The sequence below is a fragment of the Solanum verrucosum genome, unplaced genomic scaffold (assembly GCF_900185275.1).
Source record: "Solanum verrucosum unplaced genomic scaffold, falcon-dt-bn FXZP01000252.1, whole genome shotgun sequence".
NCBI classification, from domain to species: domain Eukaryota; kingdom Viridiplantae; phylum Streptophyta; class Magnoliopsida; order Solanales; family Solanaceae; genus Solanum; species Solanum verrucosum.
In genome coordinates, this window is record NW_026019988.1 from 6,919,920 (window position 1) to 6,945,924 (window position 26,005).

At 30.5% G+C, this 26,005-nt stretch overlaps 2 protein-coding genes across 2 annotated transcripts; both read left to right on the top strand.

Annotated features, from left to right (window-relative positions):
• Positions 1–2,773: 2,773 nt before the first annotated feature.
• On the top strand, positions 2,774–10,181 carry LOC125819150 (putative UPF0481 protein At3g02645). The gene is made up of 4 exons (XM_049498661.1): positions 2,774–2,845; positions 6,260–6,961; positions 7,058–7,631; positions 10,048–10,181. The coding sequence occupies exons 1-4, from the start codon at positions 2,774–2,776 to the stop codon at positions 10,179–10,181; spliced, it is 1,482 nt and encodes a 493-aa protein (XP_049354618.1).
• Positions 10,182–21,656: 11,475 nt separating this feature from the next.
• LOC125818844 (putative UPF0481 protein At3g02645) lies at positions 21,657–23,377 on the top strand. The gene is made up of 2 exons (XM_049498361.1): positions 21,657–21,738; positions 22,014–23,377. Exons 1-2 carry the CDS (start codon positions 21,657–21,659, stop codon positions 23,375–23,377), a joined length of 1,446 nt encoding a protein of 481 aa, XP_049354318.1.
• The last annotated feature ends 2,628 nt before the right edge of the window (positions 23,378–26,005 follow it).

The following is a 26,005-nucleotide window of genomic DNA, read 5'->3' on the forward strand; positions in this document are numbered from 1 at the left end:
TTGTGTATATTAAAATTTAAAACTAATAGTATTATATATTTTGAATCTATAGTTTTTAAAATTTAATGGTTCATATTTAGAGCCTAAAAGTCAAATGATCAAATTTATATTTAAGATACATTTCTTCGTAATCGTGCACCCATCTAGCCGAAATCCTGAATACGCCTCTGTATATAATACTCATATAGTATAATTTTTTATTCAAGTTGAGCAGAGAAGAATTTAAGAAGAAAAATCAAGTACACTCCAAGTAGTCCATTTTCAATTTATAAATAGACAAATAAAAAAGGTAATTATTATTTTAAATGTTTTACACATGCACCATTTTATGTATGTACTTATATATGTTAGTTTCTTTTTCTACAGTTTATGACAAGACATGTATATATGGTTCTTTTTCATAAAGCTACCAGAAAATTAAAATTAATTTCCCTTTTTGCTTGTCGTTTCTTTTCAAATCAATTTGTAATTAATTGGATTTAAAAAATGAATTTTTGATCAAAATAAGTTATTATTTAAATCAAATCATCAAATTAAATTTTTTTTTTGAAGTATTACAAAATTAGAATAAACGTGTTTTTCAGTAATGTTTTATGCTATATTTTATTCAAAATAAACAAATATCAAATGTTACTTTCAATAACGTTTTATAATTCGTTACTCTGAAACACATTTTATAACTAAAAAGTTACTCATGGTAACTTATCTTTAGAATTCTAGTGATTTTTACATATATATCTATTTTTCTTGTAAAAAATTATTAAGTACTCTAGTCTACCCCGTAGAATATCAGCTATATTTGCCTCTGCCTCCAACACCTTTGTTGCTAATTTTCGTATGTTTAAAAAATTGATATTTGATATCTATTTTTAACTATCAATTACAGAATTATCAAATTCAAAATTCGAAAATTCCAAATCTAATATTGAATGCCCACCCCTAAAGGCAAGTATAGTGAAACAGGGCATATTGTCAACTCTTGGATCAGATTCTTAAAGAGGAAAATCAACTACACAAAATGGTTTCTTCTTTCTAATCTATGAAAATATATCGTAATATTTATTGGAAACAATCACCCTACCTCATACAAAGTAGGATAAGGTCTGCGTACACCCAGTCTTCTCAAATCTTATAAATAGAATCACACTGAGTATGTTATTGTTGTTGTAATTCAAAGATTGATCAATTCAATTTCGCCATTGGAAAAGCACTTAGCATAGAATGAATAAATGATATCACACTCATAAGTTATAAAGAATCTTATGTAAACTACTTTTTATAAGTTCGAGTAAAATTAAAGTAAGAGAAAACTTTCCATATAATAGTAGAATATATTGTATTCGCGCGTATAATAAATGTATTTGAGAATAATAATATTTTCTCTGTTTCAATTTATGTGATTTACTTTTCTTTTTAGTCCGTCCAAAAAAGAATGACACATTTCTATATTAAGTAACAATTTAACTATAAAATATCTATTTTACCCTTAATGAAATGATTTACAACTACACAAATTTCTATCATTCATTTTGGACCACATGTTTTAAAAGTCTTCCTTTCTTCTTTAAACTCTGTGTTGAGTCAAACTACCTCACAGAAAATGGGACAGAGGGAGTAGTGAAATACATTATATTCACGTTCTCTTAAGTGCATTAACTATTAACATATACAACATCTCAATAACGGAATATATTATATCCCTTTTATAATAATAATAATAATAATAGCAAAAAGCAAAATTTATAGATAAACAACAAAAATTTCATGTTAATCCATTTAACGATAAATTATAAGAAAATATAATTAGCTAGGATCTTTAATTTTAGCAATATATCCACACAAAAATAAGTATATGCACATATATTTGCTATCAAAATAATTGACTTGTTGAGTCAGCAGACTTCTCCTTATCTTTCCATGAGTGGCCAATAATATTTTGTGTGTTGAAAGACCAAAACAAGACCACACACTAAATTATATTACATTATATTATATATGAATATTTGATCACATTTTCTCTTATAAATTTACAGGTGACCTGTCTTATAGAAACAACAAACCAAAAAAAGAAACAAATAGATAAAAAAGAAACAGCCAAAGCAAAGAGGTATTTCTTTTTCTAAATATTCCTGTTCTATGATAAACTATTACTCTTTATTCTTTCTTACCTCAATTTGAATGCCATGATTTACATAATATTTTATAGTGTAAAGGGAAAAGTGAATGAAAATATGAAAAAACACAATTGTTTTTGTTTCTGTTGTTTCAAATTTAAATCACCTTCTGTTTTTTTTTAGTTTATAACAACTTACATGATTCAGAGAGTCCTACAACATCTCTATCAAATTAAGATTTTCCCACTCAATTTTTAACGAACTGGCTCACTGGAAAAATAAATTTTCACTAAAACACTAACATGTGTGAAAATATTATTAGTTGTTTTTTTTCATTTATTGAATTAAAATATTTGTGAAAATAGTCAGAGAACGTTTTTCAATAGAAAATTTCAATGGAAAAATAGTTATTTTTTAGTAGTGTATGTTTCAAAGTGTTTATTTGATTTTGACTTGATGTAGAGATTAAGAAAGTAAAGAGCCTTTTGAATCCTATATGATGTTAAACTAAAAATATGTAAAATATACCATAATGCTCTTTAATATTTTAATTATAAACATATTACGTAAAAAATTAAAACTAAATAATCACCAAAAAAATAAAAGAAACGTTCTTCTTAAAATGGACTAAAAAAAAGAAAGTAATCGAAGAAAGAGAGATGACACACTCCACTGGGATAATCCCAACAGATGACCAAATTCCACTTATTCCTCAAATTAATAAAGATAAGGTCTCTCTTTCTCACAACTATATAAATTTGTTTTTGATTTCATTAGCCTACTTATTTTTGGCAATTAAATATATAATTTCTTTTTGTACCCTATATTTTGCTAGTGCATGAATTTCAAGAGATTGTAAAATTATTGTCCTAATAGAGCTGTAGACTCTGGGAAAACACTATACTCTCTTCGGACAATCAGATTTAAGTGACATGACATATATACTTTATGTAGCGAACTTTAATTAAATACATATTTATTAAATTTAAATAATTAACTCAATTATATTAATTCATAATATTTATTTGGACTAATATCTTCATGAATTTGAATCAATTAATAAATTTATATTTAATAAATTTTAAATGACTACAGCTATCATAATGATCGACGTAGGGGTTATTCAATCAATGTGCTTGGGTGACATATACTTAATTTCTAAATTAGCCTATAAATAATGATGATCAAGAAATCATGTATGGTGATTTATTTTAGTGAGACAAAATGTATGGAGATGGCGCCATGATGATAAATAAAGTGGGTAAATAACATATTTTAGACACTTTTTGTCGAAAAGTTATACCGTATATACAAGTAAAATGATAAATAAAGTGGGTAAATAACATATTTTGGATATCCTTGACACAACAATATGATGTAGCCTAGTGGTTTTAAACATCTTGAAAGAGTAAAGACACACAAACTTAAAGTGATCGTGTGTTTGAATCTCACTAATTACATTTTTTTTCACTTTTTAAAAAGAGTAGGTTCACTTTAGTACTTGGACATCGTGAAATTTCTGGCTCCGCCATTGCGGCAAGTAGTGCATTGATTTTGATAAAATGACTATATACAATTAATTTACCCAGAAGGAGACCTAGAAATAAAATAGTCTTGAAGCTTAATTAAATAATATATTTTTACTTTGTTGTGATATTATTGCACCTGCTCAACTACCCTACTTTCGTAATATTAATTTTACACCTAACTTTCTTTTTTCGTACTTAAAAGTGAAATATCGTGGAATACATATAGTCATTGACTTGAGTCAACGGATTTTTCAAAAAAGAATTATTGTCGGCCAAGATCTTTTTTGTATTGAAAGGCCACAAAATAAAGTGTTGAATTGAATAAATTTATATATAAAATGTATTTTATATACTAAATTTGGAAATAATAAAAATATTAAATCATATATTAACCATATACTATCTTTAATTATGTATATTTTTTTTCTCTCTCTCTCTTTTCCCTCTATATAATAGATACTTCATAGCAATGAAAAATCTAGGAGAAGCAAGAATTGAATAAACACAAAAGAAGAAACAGCGAAATCAAAGAGGTAATTTTTTTTGCATTTTCTCGTTCTATGCTAAACAATATCAACTAATAATATTCTTTTATACCTCAAGTTGAAGGACATGACACAAATGGACAAATATTTTGTTTAAAATATTCTTAGTCATCATTTTTTTTTATTGTCAGTCAGTTTTTAATTTAATATCTAGAATTTTAGGGTTTAATTAATTTGAATTTGCTATAAAAAATCTTATTTCGAAAGGGGGTCGAGCCTATTTTTAGGACTTAAATTTGACGCCTTTAGTCAACAAAGAAGGAGTAATTACCACTTAACTATAACTTTTGGTAGTTACTCATTTTGTGTGTTCTTTTAGAAATGGTGTACTACCACTACAATTTTAAATATTTTTACACAATAAGTCAATAATCACCTTTAGGGGTGTACAAAATCGAATCGAAAATCGGACCAAATCGTAAACCGAGTCAACCCGAAAAAAAAACCCGACTAGTGGTTTGGTTTTGAGAAAAAAAAAACCCGACTATATTTGGGTTGGCTTTAACTAAAAAAAGCCAACCCGAGACCAAACCAACCCAAATTTATATATATAATTTTAAAATTTTATTTTATACATAAAAATATTTACTTTGATATAATTTTTAAATATTTCTTATACTTTTCCATAGTTTTTATCTTTTAATATATTATTTCAAGTTTGAAACTTAGAATTATGAATGGGCCAATAAAGATTATAGTCCACAGATGTTGGTAATTATAATAAAGCTTAAATCATAATCAAATTAATACTAATGCAAAAAGAAAATCAATTCAACACTAAGAATGACAATAATATTGAATATTTGTTCTTTAGTTTTACATTGGTTTAGACAATTAAAATACATAATCTAATTTTAATTTTCTTTAATATTTAGTCATGTAACTAATACTTATTAAACTTAATTTTAGCATGATTTAGTACTTTTAAATTATGATAATTTTCATTATGACTTGTTAATTTGCAATATTTGTTTTACGCGATTTCATTACTATTATTTTTGTTGGATATTTTAGTGTCATTAATCATATCATATTGTGTTAGATTTTAAAAAAACATCTTAGATAGTTGTATTTTGGTAGGACTAAAGAAATAGTTGAAGTACAAGTAAATTATATGTTTGTATGAATACTTTACCGGAAAAACCCGAAACAACCCGAAAAATCGAAAAACCCGAAAAAACCCGAGTTTTATTGGTTTGGTTTGGTTTATAAATTTAAAAACCCGACACAAATGATTTGGTTTGATATTTGAAAAACCCAAACCAACCCGGCCATGTACACCCCTAATCACGTTGTAGAAATGACTTGTGTTGTTAGTTTCTCAAATAACTTTAAGAAAGTATTAAAATTATAAGGATGTGAAATATATTAGTGTATATAATACACATTTTCTTAAAGAGTATTTGGGATAAATATATTGCTTTGGATTAATAATAATTATATACATGGTATCTTGAAATTAAAAAGAATGTGCCTTTTGTAGGAATCAGAGTTGAAGAAAGAAGGATGGCAGACTCCATTATTGAGATTACCTCAATAGATAATCAAACTCCACTCCTTCTCCAAATTGAAGAAGATGAGGTATCTCCCTCAACAATATAAATTTGTTTTTTATTTTATTTTAATTAAATATATAATCTTTTTGCCACGTGTATGAATTTCAAGGGATTGTAGAATTTTTAAAACTATTTACTTTCATGTAATTTTAGATGTACTTCAGGATCCCAACACATTCACTATAACCATGGTTTACACCTTTTGGATTTTTAAATTTGTGTGGTCCGGAAGGATTAGAAAAATGGATGAGTAAGTTCTTAACTATGTGATATTTATAAAATTTAAAAATGGATGTTTTTTTAATTTATCATATTACCTAAAAGGATAAATATTCATCATTTGTTAAACAACAAAAGTATATATACACCACTTTTTTTTTATCAAGAGATACATCCAATCTAGATTGCAAATTGAGGTGTATATTTGCACATTTTCCCTAAACAAGATAATTGCTTGCTTATTGCATAGTGCTTCTAATAAACATTTGAAAATTTTCTACTCTTTTCAGTTACAGATCATAAAGGGAAGAATTGATGAAATGTTTGAGGATTTAAATAATTCTTCTATTAAATCCCATACCATATTCAAAGTAAATGTGAGTTTACGTGAATCCAATCCAGAAGCTTATGCACCAAAGATGATCTCTATCGGTCCTTACCATAAGAACAATCCTCAACTTCGTTCAATGGAAAAGTACAAACTATTGTACTTACAGCGGTTTCTTGAACGGAAAAAAGAGCTTGACGTGAAAAGTTACATCAGTGAATTACAAAAACTGAAGGCGAAAGCACTAAAGAGTTACGATGATATAGACAACCCCAATAATGATAGTAATGAATTTTGCGAAATGTTATTGCTTGATGGTTGTTTTGTGGTTGAGTTTATTCGAGAGCGTTCTGAAATATATCCAAAAGAAGAAGAGGAAATTATCAAAAGTAACATTGGTTGCATACGTAATCAAATAGTCCGAGACTTGATGTTACTAGAAAACCAACTTCCTTTCTTCATCCTCAACAAACTTCATGACATGACAAAGCAAGAAGATGAATCACCATTGGCAATACAGGCGGTGCTTTCGTTTACCTTTTTTGTTGACTTGGACAAAGTGACTGGTGAATCCTTAATAAAGGTAGCACATAACGCAGTAGATATCAAACATTTACTTCATGCAGTACACATACTTTCATGTCATGGAAACCCCACGAAAAACTCATTCGTAGTACCCATATGTTCATGTCATGGAAACCCCAGGAAAACATCAAATGCAATATCCAAATTTCCATGCCTTGGGAACCCCACAAAAACATCAAAGGATGACACAACGTGTCATACGGTCATGCCAAATGCAACGGAGCTTTCCGAAGCTGGAGTTAGTTTTGCAAAGGTCAAAAATAATAGTTATATGACAAGTTTGTTTAATATAAAGTTCAAGGATGGATTGATGACAATCCCTTGTTTTCAAGTCATAGAAGAGACAGAATCCTTCCTGCGAAATCTCATTGCTTATGAACAGCAATCATGTGAGGTACAACCAAAATATTTCAGTGATTTTGCAGTTTTCATGGATTATCTTATCGACTCAGACAAAGATGTGAATTTGCTTCGCCAAAAAGGAATCATAAAGCACTGGATGGGAGAGGACAAAGACGTGTCTAGCTTCTTCAACAAAATCGGAAAAGGGGTCACTAGGTATTCCACCTTTTATTATGAAGAAGAATGCTTAAGCGCATCTCAACATTGTAAAAAAAAAACGAACAGGTTGATAGCAAATTTGATGCGCAATTATTGTAGTGGTCCTTGGGTAGGAGCGTCAACTGCGGCAGCCATCATACTCCTCCTACTCACAGCTATACAGACTATTCTAGCTATCATAAGTGCCTTTAAAGGTAATAAGTAATTGTCTCAACTCTAGTGTTGATAAGCTTATACTCTCTCATTTTATATATGTTTAAATTGTCTAAATTGTAGTATTGATGAGCTTAATTATGTGTTTTTCATTAATTCTACTTTGTATTGAATTTTATTGTTGAATGCTAATTAGTTTATTTCAAGTATCTATTAATCTTGGGGTTTTATTAAGGGATAATTATGCCTTATAGCTTTTCGGCAAACTTATTTACAACAAAAATGACCTTTTATCTGTTACAAACTTCTGGAGATGATTTATTTAACTAAAAAAAAATTCCTTTTTAATTCTGCTTTTTTTCTTTAAAATTCGATATATTGCAAACATAAATCGTTTCGAGCGAATTATATATCAAAAGATTAGATACATCGAGAAGATTTCATATCTAAAAGTTAAGACTATTTACAAGTGATTTTAAGTTGATAGAGATTGAATAGTCAGTGTATATCAAGTTTATTGGGTTTGACCCAAATGAGTTTGTATTTATCTTTCCCAATTAATAAAAGCCCCCATGATTCAACTCAAAAAAAAAAAAAGTTTATTTGGGTTTGTAGTTGATTTGCTACAAACGAACATCGCTTTTGATGGGTCATATCTCAAAAGAATAGGAATATCGAGGGGAGTTTGAATCTAAAATTTGAGTAAGAGTCAATCCAGTTTTGGCATGAAATTCAGTCACAGTTCTTTGAATTTTGAAGTAATAGTCAAATCATATCAAATTTGTATAATAATTATATGTTAAGTTACATTTATGTAGTCACAAAAACTCCATCACGTTTTCTTCCTCTTCGGAAGTGTTAACTTCCCTCCCTAAATCACTTGAGTGAGAATAAGAACACAGAACTCAAACCCTGGAAGAGAAGGACGATGAGCGGAGGTAATTTGATTTTCTTGATGTCTTCTTACTTGTTAGTTGTATTAATGTGCTTTTTTTAATGTCTTCTTACTTGTTAATCTTCTATTCTATCGTGCCTTCACATACAAAAAATAGAAATAATTGGATAAATAGTATTAACTTTGTAATACAATTGACTATAACTTCAATACGGTATTTTCGAATACCATACCAAACCAAAGTTTAATTACCAATTACCGAACCAAAATTTAAAAAATTGATAGTTGGTATCTATTTTTATCTACTAATTATCGAATTACCTCGAAAATCCCAAATCGAATACTAAATGCCACCCCTAAAGGCAAGTATAGTGAAACAGAGCATATTGTCAATTCTTTGATCAAATTCTTAAACAGGAAAATCAAATGCACAAAATGGTTTCTTCTCTCCAATTTAAGAAAATATATCATAGATCGTCCTTTTTCAAAATAATGCACTTATCCTATTGACATTCTGAAAACGCTATATATAGTACCGGCAAAATGACCCCATATTTTGGTAACCCACCCAATCCATCCATATTTTAATGGGTTGGGTGAGTGATTTTTTACATGGGTAAAATATGGGTTGATTCTTGTTTTATTTAAAAATATATTTAAAAGGAAAATGACTGAGTTTTCGAAAAACCGATTAAACTTATGATTTAAGAGAAATCGAATTTCCAAAAGATTAGAGTCGCCACTTAATTTTTAGTAAAAAATCAAGAAAAAAGTACAAGATTTTCCAAAAGACTTAAACAGATAAAATCAATTGAAAAAAAAAGGGTTCGAAGTTCAATGTACATTCCGAGAAGGTGTTAGGCCCTCGGAATGCCCGCTAACTTGCGGTTGACCGGCGATTTGACTAAAAATGATTTTGACTAATTTTAAACTTTTAACTAAGTAAAAGAACTCATATTGTTTTAACTAATTTTATTGAGATTTTGACCAAGTAAAAAAGAACTCATTTATTTAAACTAACTTTTTGAAATTTTAACTAGGTAAAAGGACTCATTTATTTTAACTTATTTATTTATTACTATTATTTTTCTAATTAATTATTTTTTAAGGGAAAATAAACTAAGGGGGATCATTCTAAAGGGGAGTGACTTAAGTGTTGACAAAATAAAAATAAAATAAAGCTAAGTATAAATATTTTTATTTTAATATAAAATAAAGTGAAGTGGCCATCTTTGGGAATTTAATTAACTTAAACCAAGATCAAGATAAAATGTTAGCCAAGTACCATAATCAAGTAAATAAAAGCAAGGAAGGAAAATATTGAATTTGGGCCTCCCCCAACTCTGCTGGACCAGTTGGGCAAAGCAAGATTGGGCTTTGGCCCATTTTCGCCCCTCTTTCACACTTAAAATATGTGTATACGTCGAACGTATATGACTGTATACGGTACGTGTTTCAGCTCCCTTTTGTGTATATCGGGCCATTTACCAAATGTATACACTCTTTTTCAACCCCTGCAACCCGTATTTTTTAGTTTTTGATATTCCATATCTGTACACCAGTGTATACAACTCGTTTTCTGGACTTTGGGGACTTATATTTCCACATTCCACCTGTATTTCGCCTCCAAGGACCTGTTCGCCAGCTTCTCTATGATCCAAATGAAAGAGGGGTTGACTCGATGAGGAAGACTTAAGCCTATGGCTCAATTTACAAATGCAAAAGAGAGGAGAAAGAGTCCACCATGAACTCGAAGGAGTTTCCACATGCAAACGAAGCAAAGGAAAATAGTTAATATATAAACCAACTTGAGATAAAAATAGAGAGAATAAAACGATTTATTTTTTAAAAAAAAGTGAACGAGCTCAAGAGAGCATAAATCGACATACAATCCTACTAAAGTGTGTCACATAGAGACACATTAAGAACTAACGAACTTTAAAAGAGTGACTAAGAGAGTATATTAATCATTTCAAGCCGAATGAGTGCATACAATAGCTAGCAACACATACATATGGGCAACAAACATAAGAAAAAAAGTAAGGTTGATCTTTATCACACATTCAAGTTAACAAAAAGAACAACAATAAAAAAAGATAAAAAATAAAATAAAATAAAATAAAAATAAAAATAATAAAATAAGAATAAAAATATAGAAACAGCATGTGCACAGTCATGCGAACATCGAGCCTATATCTTGGGATATCATGCCAAAGGGAAATCGTTTTCAAGAAGGACACATGTTCTAGGAAATGAACCGAACTACTATTTAAGGCTAATGTAGGAAATAAAATAAGATCTATTAATAATTAACGCCGCACTAAAGAAGAGGTTTAACAGCCAAAACAAGGGACAAAATCCTCCAAAATGAATATAACTCAAACACATAGATGCTTTCTAACCTGTAGTCGGCCAGAACTACTCAGACCATGATATATCATTTTTACCTGAATTAACTCTTCTAAAGAAACATCACCAACAGGCAAACTAAACATGAAATTGGCATCAAGCACAACATGTAAGAAGATCAAACTAATTAAAGAAAACTCATCACCACAATTGCCACAAATCTTCTTTCCCGGTGAACGATATAAAGCAACCAAAGACGGTGAATACTCCTTAACAAACAAGGATTGCTCCACACCAACTCAATTTAGGAAGAGGCAGCAGAGAGGCAGACGTGCTCCTTAATAATGCTAAACTAACTCCACAAAGAAAAGAATTTTTCACGAGTAATACTCCTTGACCAGATTTCAACATATAGGGATTAAAATAAAACTCACGCATAAACAGAATACACACAAAAACGAAGAGCAGGTCATTAACAAAACACAGGGAAGGACTGGAAATCAAACAAAAGCCAAGGAGGACGTTACCTCTTTCTGGGCAGCGAACGGGGACAAGACGAGTAAGAGATCAGCGAGCTTCCACGGCTTCAAACACGACTCTGGTAAACCCACGTGAATAGAGAAATGATGCAAAGACTCAAACACAGATTGAACTCTCACTCTCTCTGCTTCCTATCCCAAATATTTATCTGTGAATATCTATAACTAGTAGTTTTTTTGTGTTTTTCTCGAATTCTCCCTAACTCCTCTAATCTCTGCCCCCCTTCTCCATAGTGAATAAAAACAAAATATATAGAAGGGAAGAGTAGGTTTCGTAAATGGGGGGGAAGGGATAAAAATAACGGATTCAAAGGACCAAATTCGAAATTCAAAACTCCAAAACTTCAAAACCTTTCACCAATTTAGGGAGGCATACTTTTTTTCTGAAATTTCTCCCCATTCCGGAAGAGGAAAGGCCGAATCGACGCCTCAAATCGACTCTAATGTCCTTGAGATGCCACGTGGAGCGATCTCACGTTGGCAAGGACGAAAACGCGTGCTTGATGGCTGGAAACGGACTGCTGAAATTGCACAGTGGAGAGGGACGTCGAAGCTGAAGACGCTGTACAGGGGATATGTACTGTTTTGGTATTGTAATGTTGCTGTTGCGTCTGTTTTTTTTTTTTTTTTTTTTTTAGTATAGGATTGTTGGTCTTGTTAGAGGAATTGGGTTTGGGCTGGGAATGGGTTTCTTTTTAGCAGAAAATAATTGGGCTGGGAATTATAAAGGGAATTGGGCTGATTTTTGGTATTAAGAAAATGGCCCAAAATGGTTCTTAAATGGGTTTATGGTGAGGTGAGTTAGATTAAATTTAGGGAATAGCTTTAGAGATTAATTCGGCTAGAATCTAAATGAATTAATATTAATTAATTAACGAGCTTCTTAATCTTAACGAAGTAAAATAATTAACTTAATTATAAACTAATTACTTTAACAATATACACGACTAAATAACTAAATATTTAAATAAAGCTAAAATCCCTTCGAGACAATTTTTGAACATTCGTAAAATATACTAATTAGACACATAATTATATAATAATTAACTTAATTATAAACTAACTACTTAACTCAAAATTGTAAACTATTAGATAACTAAACAAACTAACCAAATATCTAATTAAACAAAATCTTTTTGAGACGATTTTCCAATATTTATAAAATACACTAATTATATACATAATTATATAAAAGACATATTATTATTTAAAAATTATAACAAGTGACAAACTATTTGAAACAACTTGCAAATTATTCTATTATATTTTATTTTTTCTCGAAATTTCTAAAATTAATTACTTTAAAACATTTGAAAATTAAGAAGCTCGAAATTAATTATTATCTGGGAGGGTCAAAATTAGGTGTCAACAATTCTCATATTCAACCCATAAAAATATGGGTAATATATGGGTAAATTATGGGTAAAATATGAATTAGCCAAATGGGTTAAGCTTCTAACTTTTATTCACTCAAAATTTATGATATCACTAAAAATAGTGTAACTTCTCGTCCTTTTTATGTTATTCTATAGAACTAATTATTCTTCTCTATAATTGAAAAGGTGAAGTCTTTTACCCTCCAAAAATGTATATTTTAAATGTACATTTCTTTTGTTAATTATAATTATATTTTTTTTATTTGTTTAATTTTATATTGGATAATAAATAATAGTGTAAAATAAGCAAATCATGTATTAGTATTGGCATTGCTTAAAGTGCATTAAGCATGATAGTCATGAATTTTGCAAAATGTTGTTGCTTGATGGTTGTTTTGTGGTTGAGTTTATTCGAGAGCATTGTCAAATGTATCCAAAAGGAGAAGGAGAAATTATCAATATTGCTGGTTTCATGTGTCATCAAATATTCCGAGACTTGATGTTACTAGAAAACCAACTTCCTTTCTTTGTCCTCAACATGCTTCAAGACATGACAAAGCAAGATGATGAATTTCCATTGGTAATACTGGCTAATTATTCGTTTACCTTCTTTGGTAGCTTGCCAAACATGATCCATGAATCCTTTAGAGAGACAGAATGTAATGCAGCAAATAACAATCCCTTCTTTGGGAATATGAAAAATTTATTTGATATAAAGTTCGAGAATGGATTGATGACAATCCCTTCTTTTGTAGTGTTTGATTATACGGAAACCTTCCTACGAAATTTCATTGCTTATGAGCAACAATCATCTGATGTACAATCTAAATATGTCAGTGATTTTGTAATTTTTATGTACCATATGCATCTTATTGACTCAGACAAAGATGTGAATTTGCTTTGCCCGAAAGGAATCATAAAGAACTGGATGAAAGAGGACAGGGAAGTGGCAGAGCTCTTCAACAGAATCGGAAATGGGATCAGATCGGTGTTTATTCCACCTTCTATTACAATGAAGAGTGCTTAAAAGCAATTCAACATTGTGAAAAAACACGAAACAGAATGAGGGCATATGTGATGCATAATTATTTTAATAAGCCTTGGGCAAGGGCTTCAACATTGTAGCCATCGTACTCTTCATACTCACAATTATACAAATTATTCTAGCTTTTACGGGTTCGATCAAATAAGTAGTAATTGTTTATTCCTCACAACTTCATGCATGTAATTTGCATGTGTACATGTTAATGAGCTCATGAGTATTTCACGTCCCCCTTTTGTATTGGGTTTTATAGTTCAATGCTAATTTAGTTTATTTCAAATATATATCTAAGTGATCACTTTCAAATTCAGAGAAACCCGGCGCTGCCTGTGACTCAGCATGGGCATACCACCTTCCGTCAATAACATGTACGGAGTAACTCTATTTATTAAATACCCAAGCCAGCACATAAAGATCTAAGAAAAAGAGTAACCACCAAACTACAAAACAAGATAAGCATTTTCAACAAATTTGAGGCACAATTACTTCAATAGTCCTTGGGTTTAATTAAAGATAGGAGCACATGAAGATGAGTTTATGTGTTCCTATCTTTAATTAATTGGATAACACATATTTCCGGTACGTATATACTTATCCCATTATTCCAGAAAAAAAAAACATTTAAATTTTGTGGGGTATAGACCTGATGGGATAAATGTTTTTTTCTTTAGTAAGACAAACTGACCAGTCATACGTATAGGTTAATTGATTAATAGTTTTATTTATTTTAATATTATGTCAGTCATATATATGTACGTCAATTATCAGATTAATTTAATATATTATGAATTATTTTTATAAAAAAATAATAATTTATCGTCGTTCAAAATTTCTTTATTAGCTTCCATCCAATATCATGTTGTTTCGATCCCAACAAGGTATATGTTAATGTATAATTGACACTAAAAGTTATTTTTATTATAATGACACGAGAGCCATATGCTAAATTAACTGCAGTTCTATTTCAATCTGATAATCAGCATGTCCACAATGTGCTAATAAAGTTCACTCTATACCTTCTCTATGGACAGTTGGACACTGCCATTCCACCAACAAAATGAGTATTTGCTCATATTTTTATTTTTTTTATTTGGTGTCCGATACTCATATTAGAGCCCGACTAAATTTAAATTCACGTCGAGAAATCTCACATTAAGAGGTAAAGCGCTTCCTAACTAAGGCGACTCCATACCCAAGGTGGCTCGAACCCGAGACCTCTTGGTTAAGGATGAACGAGTACTTACCACTCCACCACAACCCTTGTTGGTGAGTATTTGCTCATAGTTGATAGTGCAGTAGAGATTATGGTTAAATATTAAAAAATTATGTGTAAAACCATATTATTTATTTAGTGACTTCATATAAATATTGACTATGAGTAAGTTTTTATCATTCTACCCTGTTAAATATTAGACTGATAAATATTGGCACAGTGCATTTAAAGGAGAGTGTTGTTTGGTGGGAATGTAGAAACGTAAGTGATTGCTTTCTTCACCAGCTCATATTATTTGATTCATGTTAACTTGACACTTTCTTTAAAATCATTAAAAATAGTATAAGGAAAATTGATAGAACTCTTTTGATAAATTAAACTAGACAAGTAAAATAATTCATTTTTGTTTAATATATATGTATAAAATATAATAAGGGAAATACATCAAAGAGGAAGTAAGCATTTAAAAACCGTGCTTCTTTCTTTTGTATTATTTATGAATGAATTCTAGACATAGGCATGAACTGTATGTAGCAATAAATTATTAATGGTGGACAGCTTGAAAATTAAATTTTGCACCTAACTTTCTATTTGCCCTGAAAGTAAAATATCTGGGAATATAATAAGTATTTTATTCTAATTATCTATCAAGAAATGAACAATATAACTAGACATTATTAAAATGAAGTGAAAAGGGATTAAAACGTGGGTTGTGGTGTGGTGGTGGAACTGCTTCACCCTTAACCAGAGGTCTCGGGTTTGAGCCCTGGGTATGGAGAAAATTTTGTTGGAAGTGTCACCCTCGAATAGACACTGCCGTGCGCAATCCAAATTTAATCGGAGCTCCAATGTGGATTCCGAACACCAGGTGGAAAAAACAGAAAAAAATGAAGTGAAAAGGGAAGCTTTAATATTCGGTTGACTACTTAATTCTAAATCGTCTTGGAGCTATAATGTGCTATTCAATTCTTCCGTTCTTATTAGTCATTACATAAAAATGAAAAATCATTATTAACTATAGTTATTAACTATAGCCAGTTTCAAAAGGATAACCAAGTTAATCTTATTTTGAGAACATGTAATATTAATATTGCATATATAGTCAAATTTGAGCTGTATATGTAGTAATAAATTATTAATGGTGGACAACTTGTAAAAATTATTTTTTGCACCTAACTTTCTATTTGTCCTGAAAGTAAAATATCTGGGAATATAACACTATAATACTCCCTTCGTCCCATATTAGATGGGCATCTTATTAAAAATATTTATCTCATATTATTATTTATTAAATCAGGATAGAATTAATTAATTTTTTCTCATTTTATCCCTATAGTTATTATGGTCTTTGGATACTTAAAGAAATTTTGAAGATTCATAATTTATTTTTTCAATAGGCTAATTAATATGAACAAAGGGCGAAATAGTAAAGTTAATCAATCTATTAATGATTTCTTAATTATTATGTAAAATAGAAAGTGTCCATCTAATATGAGACGAAGATAGTAACTATCTAATTATCTATCAAAAAATGAACAATAAAACTAGATATTGATATAAAGTGAAAAGGGAAGCTTTTATATTCGGTTGACCACTTAATTCTAAGTCGTCTTAGAGTTATAATGCTATTCCTTCCGTTCCATATTATTTGTTGTATTTATAACTATGCATTGCATCGTATATATCTCCTTTTTTTTTGTAACGTAATTCATTTTGGGGTGATAGAAAGGACATTGTTACCTAACGATAGGAAAATAAAATAATTTTATTAACTATAAATGGTCATTTTCACAAGGACAACTAACTTAATCTTATTTTAAGAATATACAATATTAAAGGGTTAAATGAGACAAAAATAATTAATTTAATCTTGATTTTGATAAAATAACAAGTTTGAATACTTATTCTTGATAATCATTAAGTCGGTAGGAGTAACGGTAATTAAACAACTTGTAAATAGTGTTTATAAAAAAATCATGTGAAACTTAATTTAATGAGAAAATTATTGAATTTGTGAATAAAGTACTATATTTGTCTCTAAAAGAGAAGGCAAGTTACATGTAAGTGTTAAATATTGACCAAGTAGTGCATTGATTTTGATAAAATGCCTTTTATCGTCCTTTTTCTACTCATGTACTATGTAATTAATTTACCCAGAAGGAGACCTAGAAATAAAATAGTCTTGGAGCTTAATTAAATAATATATTTTTACTTTGTTGTGATATTAATGCACCTACTCAACTACCCTAGTTTCGTAATATTAATTTTACACCTAACTTTCTTTTTTCGTACTTAAACGTGAAATATCGTGGAATATATATAGTCATTGACTTGAGTCAATGGATTTTTTTTAAAAAAAATTATTGTCGGCAAAGAGCATTTTTGTATTAAAAGGCCACAAAATAAAGTGTTGAATTGAATAAATTTATATATAAAATATATTTTATATACTAAATTTGGAAATAATAAAATATTAAATATTTTGTCTCTGATCTGGGGTGATGAAAATGACTACAAGTCAAAAGAAAATTAATTTATTCATAAAGTCCCACCTCCTAAACCTATTAATATGCTACTAATCATATTGAAATTAAATTAGTTATAACATCTTGAATTGCAAGGTATTCTATTAATTAACTTGATAGTTATAAGCTACTAGATGTTAGATATCTTTCTTTGGATATGATTTAATTTTTTTTTATTAGATACTTAATTTTAATTAATTGACCCGGTTCTTGAAATGGATCTCTATATTGTCTTCTTTCGTATTTCTTTGATTCATCACTTTTAAATTGTAGAAGCGTTTAGAGAGTTTTTATAAAAATTCTACGAAAGTATACTTAATAGCGTGTTCTAGCTTCTACTTGTGACTCTTACATAACAACAACACAACATATGGGGTTTGGGAGGGTAGAGTGTACACAAACCTAGCTTGCCTCTACTTCAAAGTTGAGATAAAGAGGTTATTTTCGATAAATCTTCGGCTCAAGATAAAAAATAATTTAGAAAAAAAAAGGTAATGAAATTAAGTATAAGAGGCAATAATAGATAGTAAAAAATAACAAATAGCATAGCAGAATAGTACTACAGTAAAATAATACTATAATTGAACTATATGAAACTATATAAAAAGCGAAGAATAAGAAACTAAAAGAATAGTCCTATGACTACTAGTAACGACAACAAGAAAATGCAGTCCTTACTAGTATATATGGTCGCACTCCTACCTACTAACTTTTTGCCCTAATTTGTATCTGTAACATCCGGCAATGTGAAATAATTGAAGAGGCTTAGAATTGGAAATTTTCATTTTTGGAAAGAATTTAAAGTTTTGGAAATTTTGGCTAAGTATGGAAAAGGTGAGTTTTTGGCCAACTTTGATCAGTTGTAACTTCTAGCTCATGATGAGTTAGAAGTATTTCCAGTTATGGTTGCATAGCACTCGGAATGATCTTTCTAACGCCACCGAGTTTGCTCAATTCCGAGTCCGTATGAGCGAGTTATGGCCATTGAAAGTTGGGCAGTTGGCAAGGAAATCCGTCCGGGAATCATTAAGGGCATTTTGGTCTTTTCCCTAGCCTTTTATTTTGGTTATATAAATGTGTTAGGCTGATCATTTTGATCAGTTTTACCATTTTAAAAGAAGTGAGAGTGAGGGTTTTGAGAGAAGAAGAAGAGAGGAAGAAGAGAAGAAGAGAAGAAGAGGAGATCAAGCAAGGAGATCATCGTGGATTTTCGTCGGGGGTGATCCCTACCAAGGTATGTGAGCTTTTAGTGTTGGGTGATCCTTTCCCCCACACACCTAGTTCCTTCTATTCATTAAGAAAGGTTTGGTTATGTTGTTAAAGTTGGTTGTTGTTGTTGTGGAATTATTGTGGGTTGTGGAACATGATTGGATTGTGTTTTTGAGTGGTATTCTATTGAATGTTGAGGGATATTATGTTTCTAAGTGATTGGGACTGGAACCCTTGAGGTTAGAGGATTTAGAGTTGGAGACGTGAAGGAGAAAGTCGGGCAGCTTGCGAGGAGCACGTCCGCGTCGCGGACTTGTTCCCTCTGTGAACAAAATCTTCTCCGCGTCGCGGACAGGACGCGGACTCCACTGTTTTCAGAATTTATGTTCGAAGATTTTCTTTAGTTTGGCTGTCCCAAATCATTCCTAAACATCATGAGGTCCTTCCAAACACCAATCAAGTCCTTGAATCCATAATTAAATTCAAGAAAGTTAGGATCAAGTCAAGTGAAGTTAGAAGTCAAGTGGAGTTAGGACCAAGCTTAGAAGTTAAGCAAGTCTTTAAAGCTTTTAAAGAGTCTTCATTGAACGTTTTAACTTCATTCTAAGGCTCAAGTTCCAAGTTAAGTATAGAGTTTCAAGTCAAGCAAAGAGTATAGAGTTTCAAGCTAAGTAAAGAGTTTCAAGTTTCAAGTTTAGTAAAGAGTAAAGAGCATATAGTTTCAAGTCGAGTAAAGAGTATCGAGTTTCGAGTTAAGTCAAGAGTCAAGAGTTTAAAGTTGAGTTCTTTTCTCAAAGTCATTAGGGAACTATGTATTCCCAAAGGAGTTTTAAAGAAATGTTTTTACATTTAAACAAGGTTGGAAACTGAGATTTCCAAAAGAGCCTTCGGGCTAGTTTTTGAGTAATTATCTCATATCAGCAGGAATAAATATGTTTTCAAAACATAAGAGCCAGTACATTTTTGGGAGTAGTATCGAGCACCGAATTGGGGGAGCGTTCAAAGAACCCACAGCCCCCATAGAACCATGTTAGCCACCATGGGTAGAAAAGGATCATACTTTTTAGATGAATCCTTTTCATATTAGACGAGTGGATCCATTAGGCATTTCAGGTCTTATACCTTTGGCCGGGTATAAGATGCTCTGGCAGCGTGAGGTCGATCGCTGTATCATCACTATAGCTCTTATGTGATGGTTGTCGGTTAGAGAAACTCCCACCGCAGTTATTGTATTTTCATACTCAGAGATTATTGTATTTTTATATACATCAGTTCATTGTATTTCTATATACATTTCAGGCTTATTGTATCTTTGTATACACACAGAGTTTATAGCATGTTTTAAACAGTCTTTCTTTATATCGCACTTGTTTTAAATTGCCTTATATTGAAAGAAGTCAGTCATGTGGAGTTGAGTTGAGCCAGGTAAGCTATTCAGTTTCTCCCAGGTTTCCTTCTAGCCGTTGTTGCTTAGCTTTCCAGCTTGCATACTCGTACATTCCATGTACTGATGCCATTTGGCCTGCATCGTTTCATGATGCAGATCCAGGTATCCCAGATCAGCAGCCTGTGCGTCGTTGATCCAGCTGAGCACTCCAGAGTCAGTGGTGAGCCTCCTTGCTTTCCGGAGGACTCTATTATTTCGTGTTCTTAGTTTTGTCTTATTAGGATGTTGCGGGGTCTGTCCCAACATCCATCTCAGTAATTTAGAGGCTTCATAGATAGACAGATAGACAGTCAGTCAGCTAGTTTTGAGTCTCTTATCTATGTATATATGTAAATACTCTATTTTGAGACCCGAGGTGCCTTTATGGCCAGAATTGTATAAGTTAAGTTGTTTTTGTAATATTGCATCGCTTGAGTTATTCTGTTGAGTTAGGTTTCCGCTGAGTTAAGAAAGCCAGGCCAAGGGTTCGCTTGGGGCCAGAAATGGTCTCCGGGTGCCGGTCCCGCCCAGGGTGTAGGCTCGGGGCGTGACAGTATCCTCCACACCTTCTTTCTATAATGTTTTAACAAAAAAAAATATAAAAATTAACTAAACCATATAGGTATCAAAGAGAATTCGAATGCTTAATTTTAATGATGTAAAGCAAGATAATAAAAAATTGATATGATTCAAATTTTATAAAATAATCGATTGAACCTAACATTGATACCCCCTACCCTACACGTATCTAGATAGTATCTTTAATTATCTGTATTTCTTTTCTCTATTTAATAGATACTTCATAGCAATGAATAATCCAGGAGAAGCAAGAGTTGAGTAGAACAAAAGAAGAAACAGCCAAACCAAAGAGGTAATTTTGTTCACTTTCTCGGCTATGCTAAACACTATCAATTAATGTTATTATTATGCACCTCAAATTGAAGAGCATGATCGACTCAGATGAATAATTATTTTTTATTTATAAGATTCTTGGTCATTGTTATTTTATTTTTTTATTAATTGTCAATTCATATTTAATTTGATAGTTACTTTATGAAGCCTTTAATTAACGAGGAAGAAGTAATTACACAATGTCCACCTTGTAGATTATACCTATTGATTACTTGAATTAATTACACAGTGTCCACCTTATGTTTTTGACGATATAGTTTTTAAACATTTGATTCTCACGCATTTGACATAAAAATAGTTGGTAGAAGAAATTCACTTGATATTTTCTGTATTTTTTTTTTGTTCTTTTCTTCAAAAGAATTTCGTCGAGCTCATGTGTTTTCAATTAATTTAATAAGTGTATCCTTTCTGATTTTTTATTTTTAAAATTCTATTTCAGTATTTTATGATATTTATTGCTTTGTTTTGTTTTTTTTTCATTTCAAATCAATATATTGCTTTTGAATTAATAATAAAATAATAGCCGTGATATTTAGAAATTGAAATTACAAAGAATGTGTCTGTTGTTGAAGAAAAAGGGATGACACACTCCATTGAGAGTACCTCAATAGATAATCAAATTCCACTGCCTCTTCAAACTGAAAAAGATGAGCGTATCATAAGTATTTTATGATATTTATTGCTTTTTTTATTTCATTAGCCCACTTTTCTTTTGGCAATTAAATATAGAATTTTTGATACTCTTTAATTTTAGGTCTACCTCACAATCCTAACATATTCGCTAAGTAAAAACAGTTTGACGCTATTATTTTTAATTTATATTGTTAATAAAAAAAGGTAAATATGCATAATTTATTAAACTACGAAGAATATTGTTAAGAAAATAGTGCTTTTAATAAACATTTGAAAATTTCTTACGCCCTTCCATTACAGATAGAAAAAGGAAGGAAAATGCATCAATTAAGCGACAAAAAGGAAACAAATGATCCATCAGAGTCGCAAACAAAGAAATGTATAAATCAAATTTTTGCTAAAATGTTTGAGGATTTGGACAAATCATCTTTTAAATCGTGTACCATATTCAAAGTAAATGTGCGGCTACGTGAATCAAATCCAGATGCTTATACACCGAAGATGGTCTCTATTGGTCCTTACCATAGGAAAAATCCTCAACTTCGTCCAATGGAAAAGTACAAATTATTATACCTACAACGATTTCTGAAACGAAGAGAGGGGTTCGATGTGAAATATTGGATCGGTAAATTGGAGGAACTGAAGGAGGAAGCACTAAAGTGTTACGATGATATAGAAGGCCTCGATATTGATAACCGTCATGAATTTTGCAAAATGTTGTTGCTTGATGGTTGTTTTGTGGTTGAATTTATTCGTGAGTGTTCTGAAAAATATGCAGAAGAAGGAGAAGACAAAATTATCAATTTTGTTGATTACAAATATAATCAAATACTTCGAGACTTGTTGTTACTAGAAAACCAACTTCCTTTCTTTATCCTCAACAAGCTGCATGACTTAACAGTGAAACATGATGAATTTCAATTGGAAGAACTGGCGATCACTTTGTTTAGCCATGTTGTTAACTTGGGATTTATGTCAGTAACCGGTACTGTTTCGTGTCTGATGAATTTATTTCTATCTGAACGTGATATGAAACATTTACTTCAATTAGTACACACTGTTTCATGTCCGAGGAATTTCGGGAAATCGTCAAACGACAATGACACCAAGTGGAATAAGGTCATGCCAAATGCAACAGAGCTTTCTGAAGCTGGAGTTAGATTTGCAAAGTTCAATCAGACGACAAGTTTATTTGATATAAAGTTTGAGAATGGATTGATGACAATATCATCTCTTGACGTGGTAGATGATACCGAAACCCTCCTACGAAATCTCATTGCTTATGAGCAACAATCAATTGATTTACAATATTTATATTTCAGTGATTATGCAATTTTTATGGATCAATTGATCGACACAGATAAAGATGTGAGTTTGCTTCGCCATAAAGGAATCATAGCAAACTGGATAGGAGAGGACAAAGAAGTGGCTAGCCTCTTCAACAAAATCGGAAACGGGGTCACTGTTTATTCCAACTTCTATTACAAAGAAGTATTCACAAAAGCAGTTAAACATTGTGATGAAAAATCATGGAACAGAATGAAGGCAAGTTTAAAGCACAATTATTTTAGTAGTCCTTGGGTAGGAGCTTCAACTATGACAGTCATCATACTCCTCATACTCACTACTATACAAACTATTCTAGCTATCATAAGTGCCTTTAAGTAAGTAGTAATTCTAGTGTTTCCTCACAACTACATTCATGTAATTTTCTTATGAGTTTTTCATTAATTCTATTTTGTATTGGGTTTTTATAGCTAAATGTTAATTTGTTTATTTCAAGTATCTATCAATCTTGGGGATTACTAATTGTATGTCTTAATTAAGGAATTAATTATAACTGAATTACAAAATGAATTGTCTAAATAATAGATAACTTTTTTTCATAAATCCTTTGATTCCTATATTTGTAGTTGATTATTTTTCGAGCCCCAAACGTAGTTACTTTTTATCAAAATGCATAAAGCTTTTAGCTTGTTTTCCCTTTTTGGTTGTTGTAAGTTGTAACTGATCTGAACAATGGAGGATAAAAGAAGATTGAATTTTGGGTTTAGAAGTTCAAAAAGTTGATTTGCTACAAACGAACTTCATTTTCGATGGTCATATCTCAAAAGAATAGGAATATCGAGGGGAATTTGTATCTAAAATTTGAGTAAGAATCAATCTAATTTTGGCATGAAATTCAGTCACAGTTCATTGAATTTTGAAGTAATAGTCAAATCATATCAAATTTGTATAATAATTAGTATATTTTAAGTTACATTTATGTAGTCACAAAAACTCCATCACGTTTTCTTCCTCTTCAAAAATGTTAACTTCCCTCCCTATATCACTTGAGTGAGAATAAGAACAAATAACTCAAAAGCCCGGACGACGAGTGGAGGTAATTTTTTTTTTCTATGCCTTCTTACTTGTTAGTTGTGTATATTTTTTTTTAATACCTTCTTACTTTTAATCTTCTATTATATTGTGCCTCCACATAAAACAATTAAAATAATTGGATAAATAGTATTAACTTTGTGATAGAATTGGCTGTAACTTCAATAGGGTATTACCAAATACCATACCAAACCAAAGTTTAATTTAAAGGTAACCGAATTATCGAACCAAAATTTAAAAAGCTGATAGTTGATATCTATTTTTAACTACTAATAACCGAATTACCAAACAAAATTCGAAAATCCCAAATCAAATACTGAATGCCCACCCCAAAAGGCAAGTATAGTGAAACGGAGCATATTGTCAATTCTTGGATCAGATTCTTAAAGAGGAAAATCAACTACACAAAATGGTGTCTTCTCTCCAATCTAAGAAAATATATCATAGATCGTCCTTTTCAAAATAATGCACCTATTAAAATTTTGAATACGCCTATGTACGTACCAATCTCATAGTCCTCATCCCCACTGCCCTCACATCCTTAACCCCATGCCGACCTTAATTGTGCTTGCTCAAATTTTATACAAATATTATATTCAACTTATTTATCAAATATTAAAAATAAATAAGAAAATCACATATTATTCAGAAAAAATAACAAATCTTCCATCATACTGAACACACCTTAAAAGTGTTGTTCTTCAGTTATACTTGATATCACATTTTAGAATAAATAGTGGCTTGAACACACACTCAAAATGTTATTCTATGATATGTTTTACCCTAAAAGTGTTGTTCTTCAATTATACTTGATATCAAATTTTAGAATAAATAGTGGCTTGAACACACACTCAAAATGTTATTCTATGATATGTTTTCGTAAATGTAATGTCTATATACACTTTATTCTATGATACTAAAGCTTAATTTATTCTAAGATACTTTTCTCAAAATGCACACTATTTCATGTTAGTAATGTATGCAGGTTTGCAATTACACAAATTAAAGAAAAATTAATCTATATATAGTATACCCATATAAGAATTTTATATTCACCATCTCTCATATTCCTTCATCTTCATAAAAGTTAAGCAGAGCAAAAGAATTTAAGAAGAAACTCAAGTACACTCCAACTAGTCCATTTTGAATCAGGTAAATGTCTTATACAACATTCCATCCAATACACTATAACAAATAAATAATTTTGTGATAATACTATATTATATTTAATGGCAATAATATAATATAGGTATTTAGTAACCAGCATTCTAGATAAATGTCCTTAATAAGTAAGTATATAGTAATTGTCTCAATTGTACCTAAAGTTCCATCTCCAAAACCTACTAATATGCTACTCATATTGAAACCAAATTAGTTCTTAACTATTGAGTTACAAGGTATTCTATCAATTTGAGTATAGTAAGCTGCAAGATATTTGATATCTTTCTTTTAATATGATTTAAATTTCTCTTATTTGATGGATACTTAATTTTAGTAGACTCAATTTTTGAGCTCCTCCGTTTTAATTTGTTTATCTTTGTTTAACTCCATATTTATACATTACTATAAAATAATGGAATAGAACTTTATTATTTTCGTCTTTCATATCTCCTTGATTCATCACTTCTTTAATTTGTAAAAGCGTTTAGAGAGTTTTTATCAAATTAAAATTCTACGAAAGTATACTTAGTATCGTGTTCTAACTTCTACATGTGACTCTTACATAACAACAACAACACAACATACGTAGTTCCACAAAGTGGAGTCTGGGAGGATAGAGTGTACACAGATCTTGCCTGAGATAAAGAGGCTATTTTCGATAGTATAGCAAAATAGTATTACAGTAAAATAATATTATCATTAAACTATATGAAATCATAAATAGCAATAAAAATCGAAGAGCAAGAAACTACAAGA

Coding starts and splice junctions, on each gene's coding strand:
- LOC125819150 (XM_049498661.1), top strand. CDS start 2,774: ATGACACACTCCACTGGGATAATCCCAACAGATGACCAAATTCCACTT. Junction 2,846..6,259: donor CTCAAATTAATAAAGATAAG/GTCTCTCTTTCT, acceptor TTTCAGTTACAG/ATCATAAAGGGAAGAATTGA. Junction 6,962..7,057: donor ACCCCACGAAAAACTCATTC/GTAGTACCCATA, acceptor AAAACATCAAAG/GATGACACAACGTGTCATAC.
- LOC125818844 (XM_049498361.1), top strand. CDS start 21,657: ATGACACACTCCATTGAGAGTACCTCAATAGATAATCAAATTCCACTG. Junction 21,739..22,013: donor AAAAGATGAGCGTATCATAA/GTATTTTATGAT, acceptor CATTACAGATAG/AAAAAGGAAGGAAAATGCAT.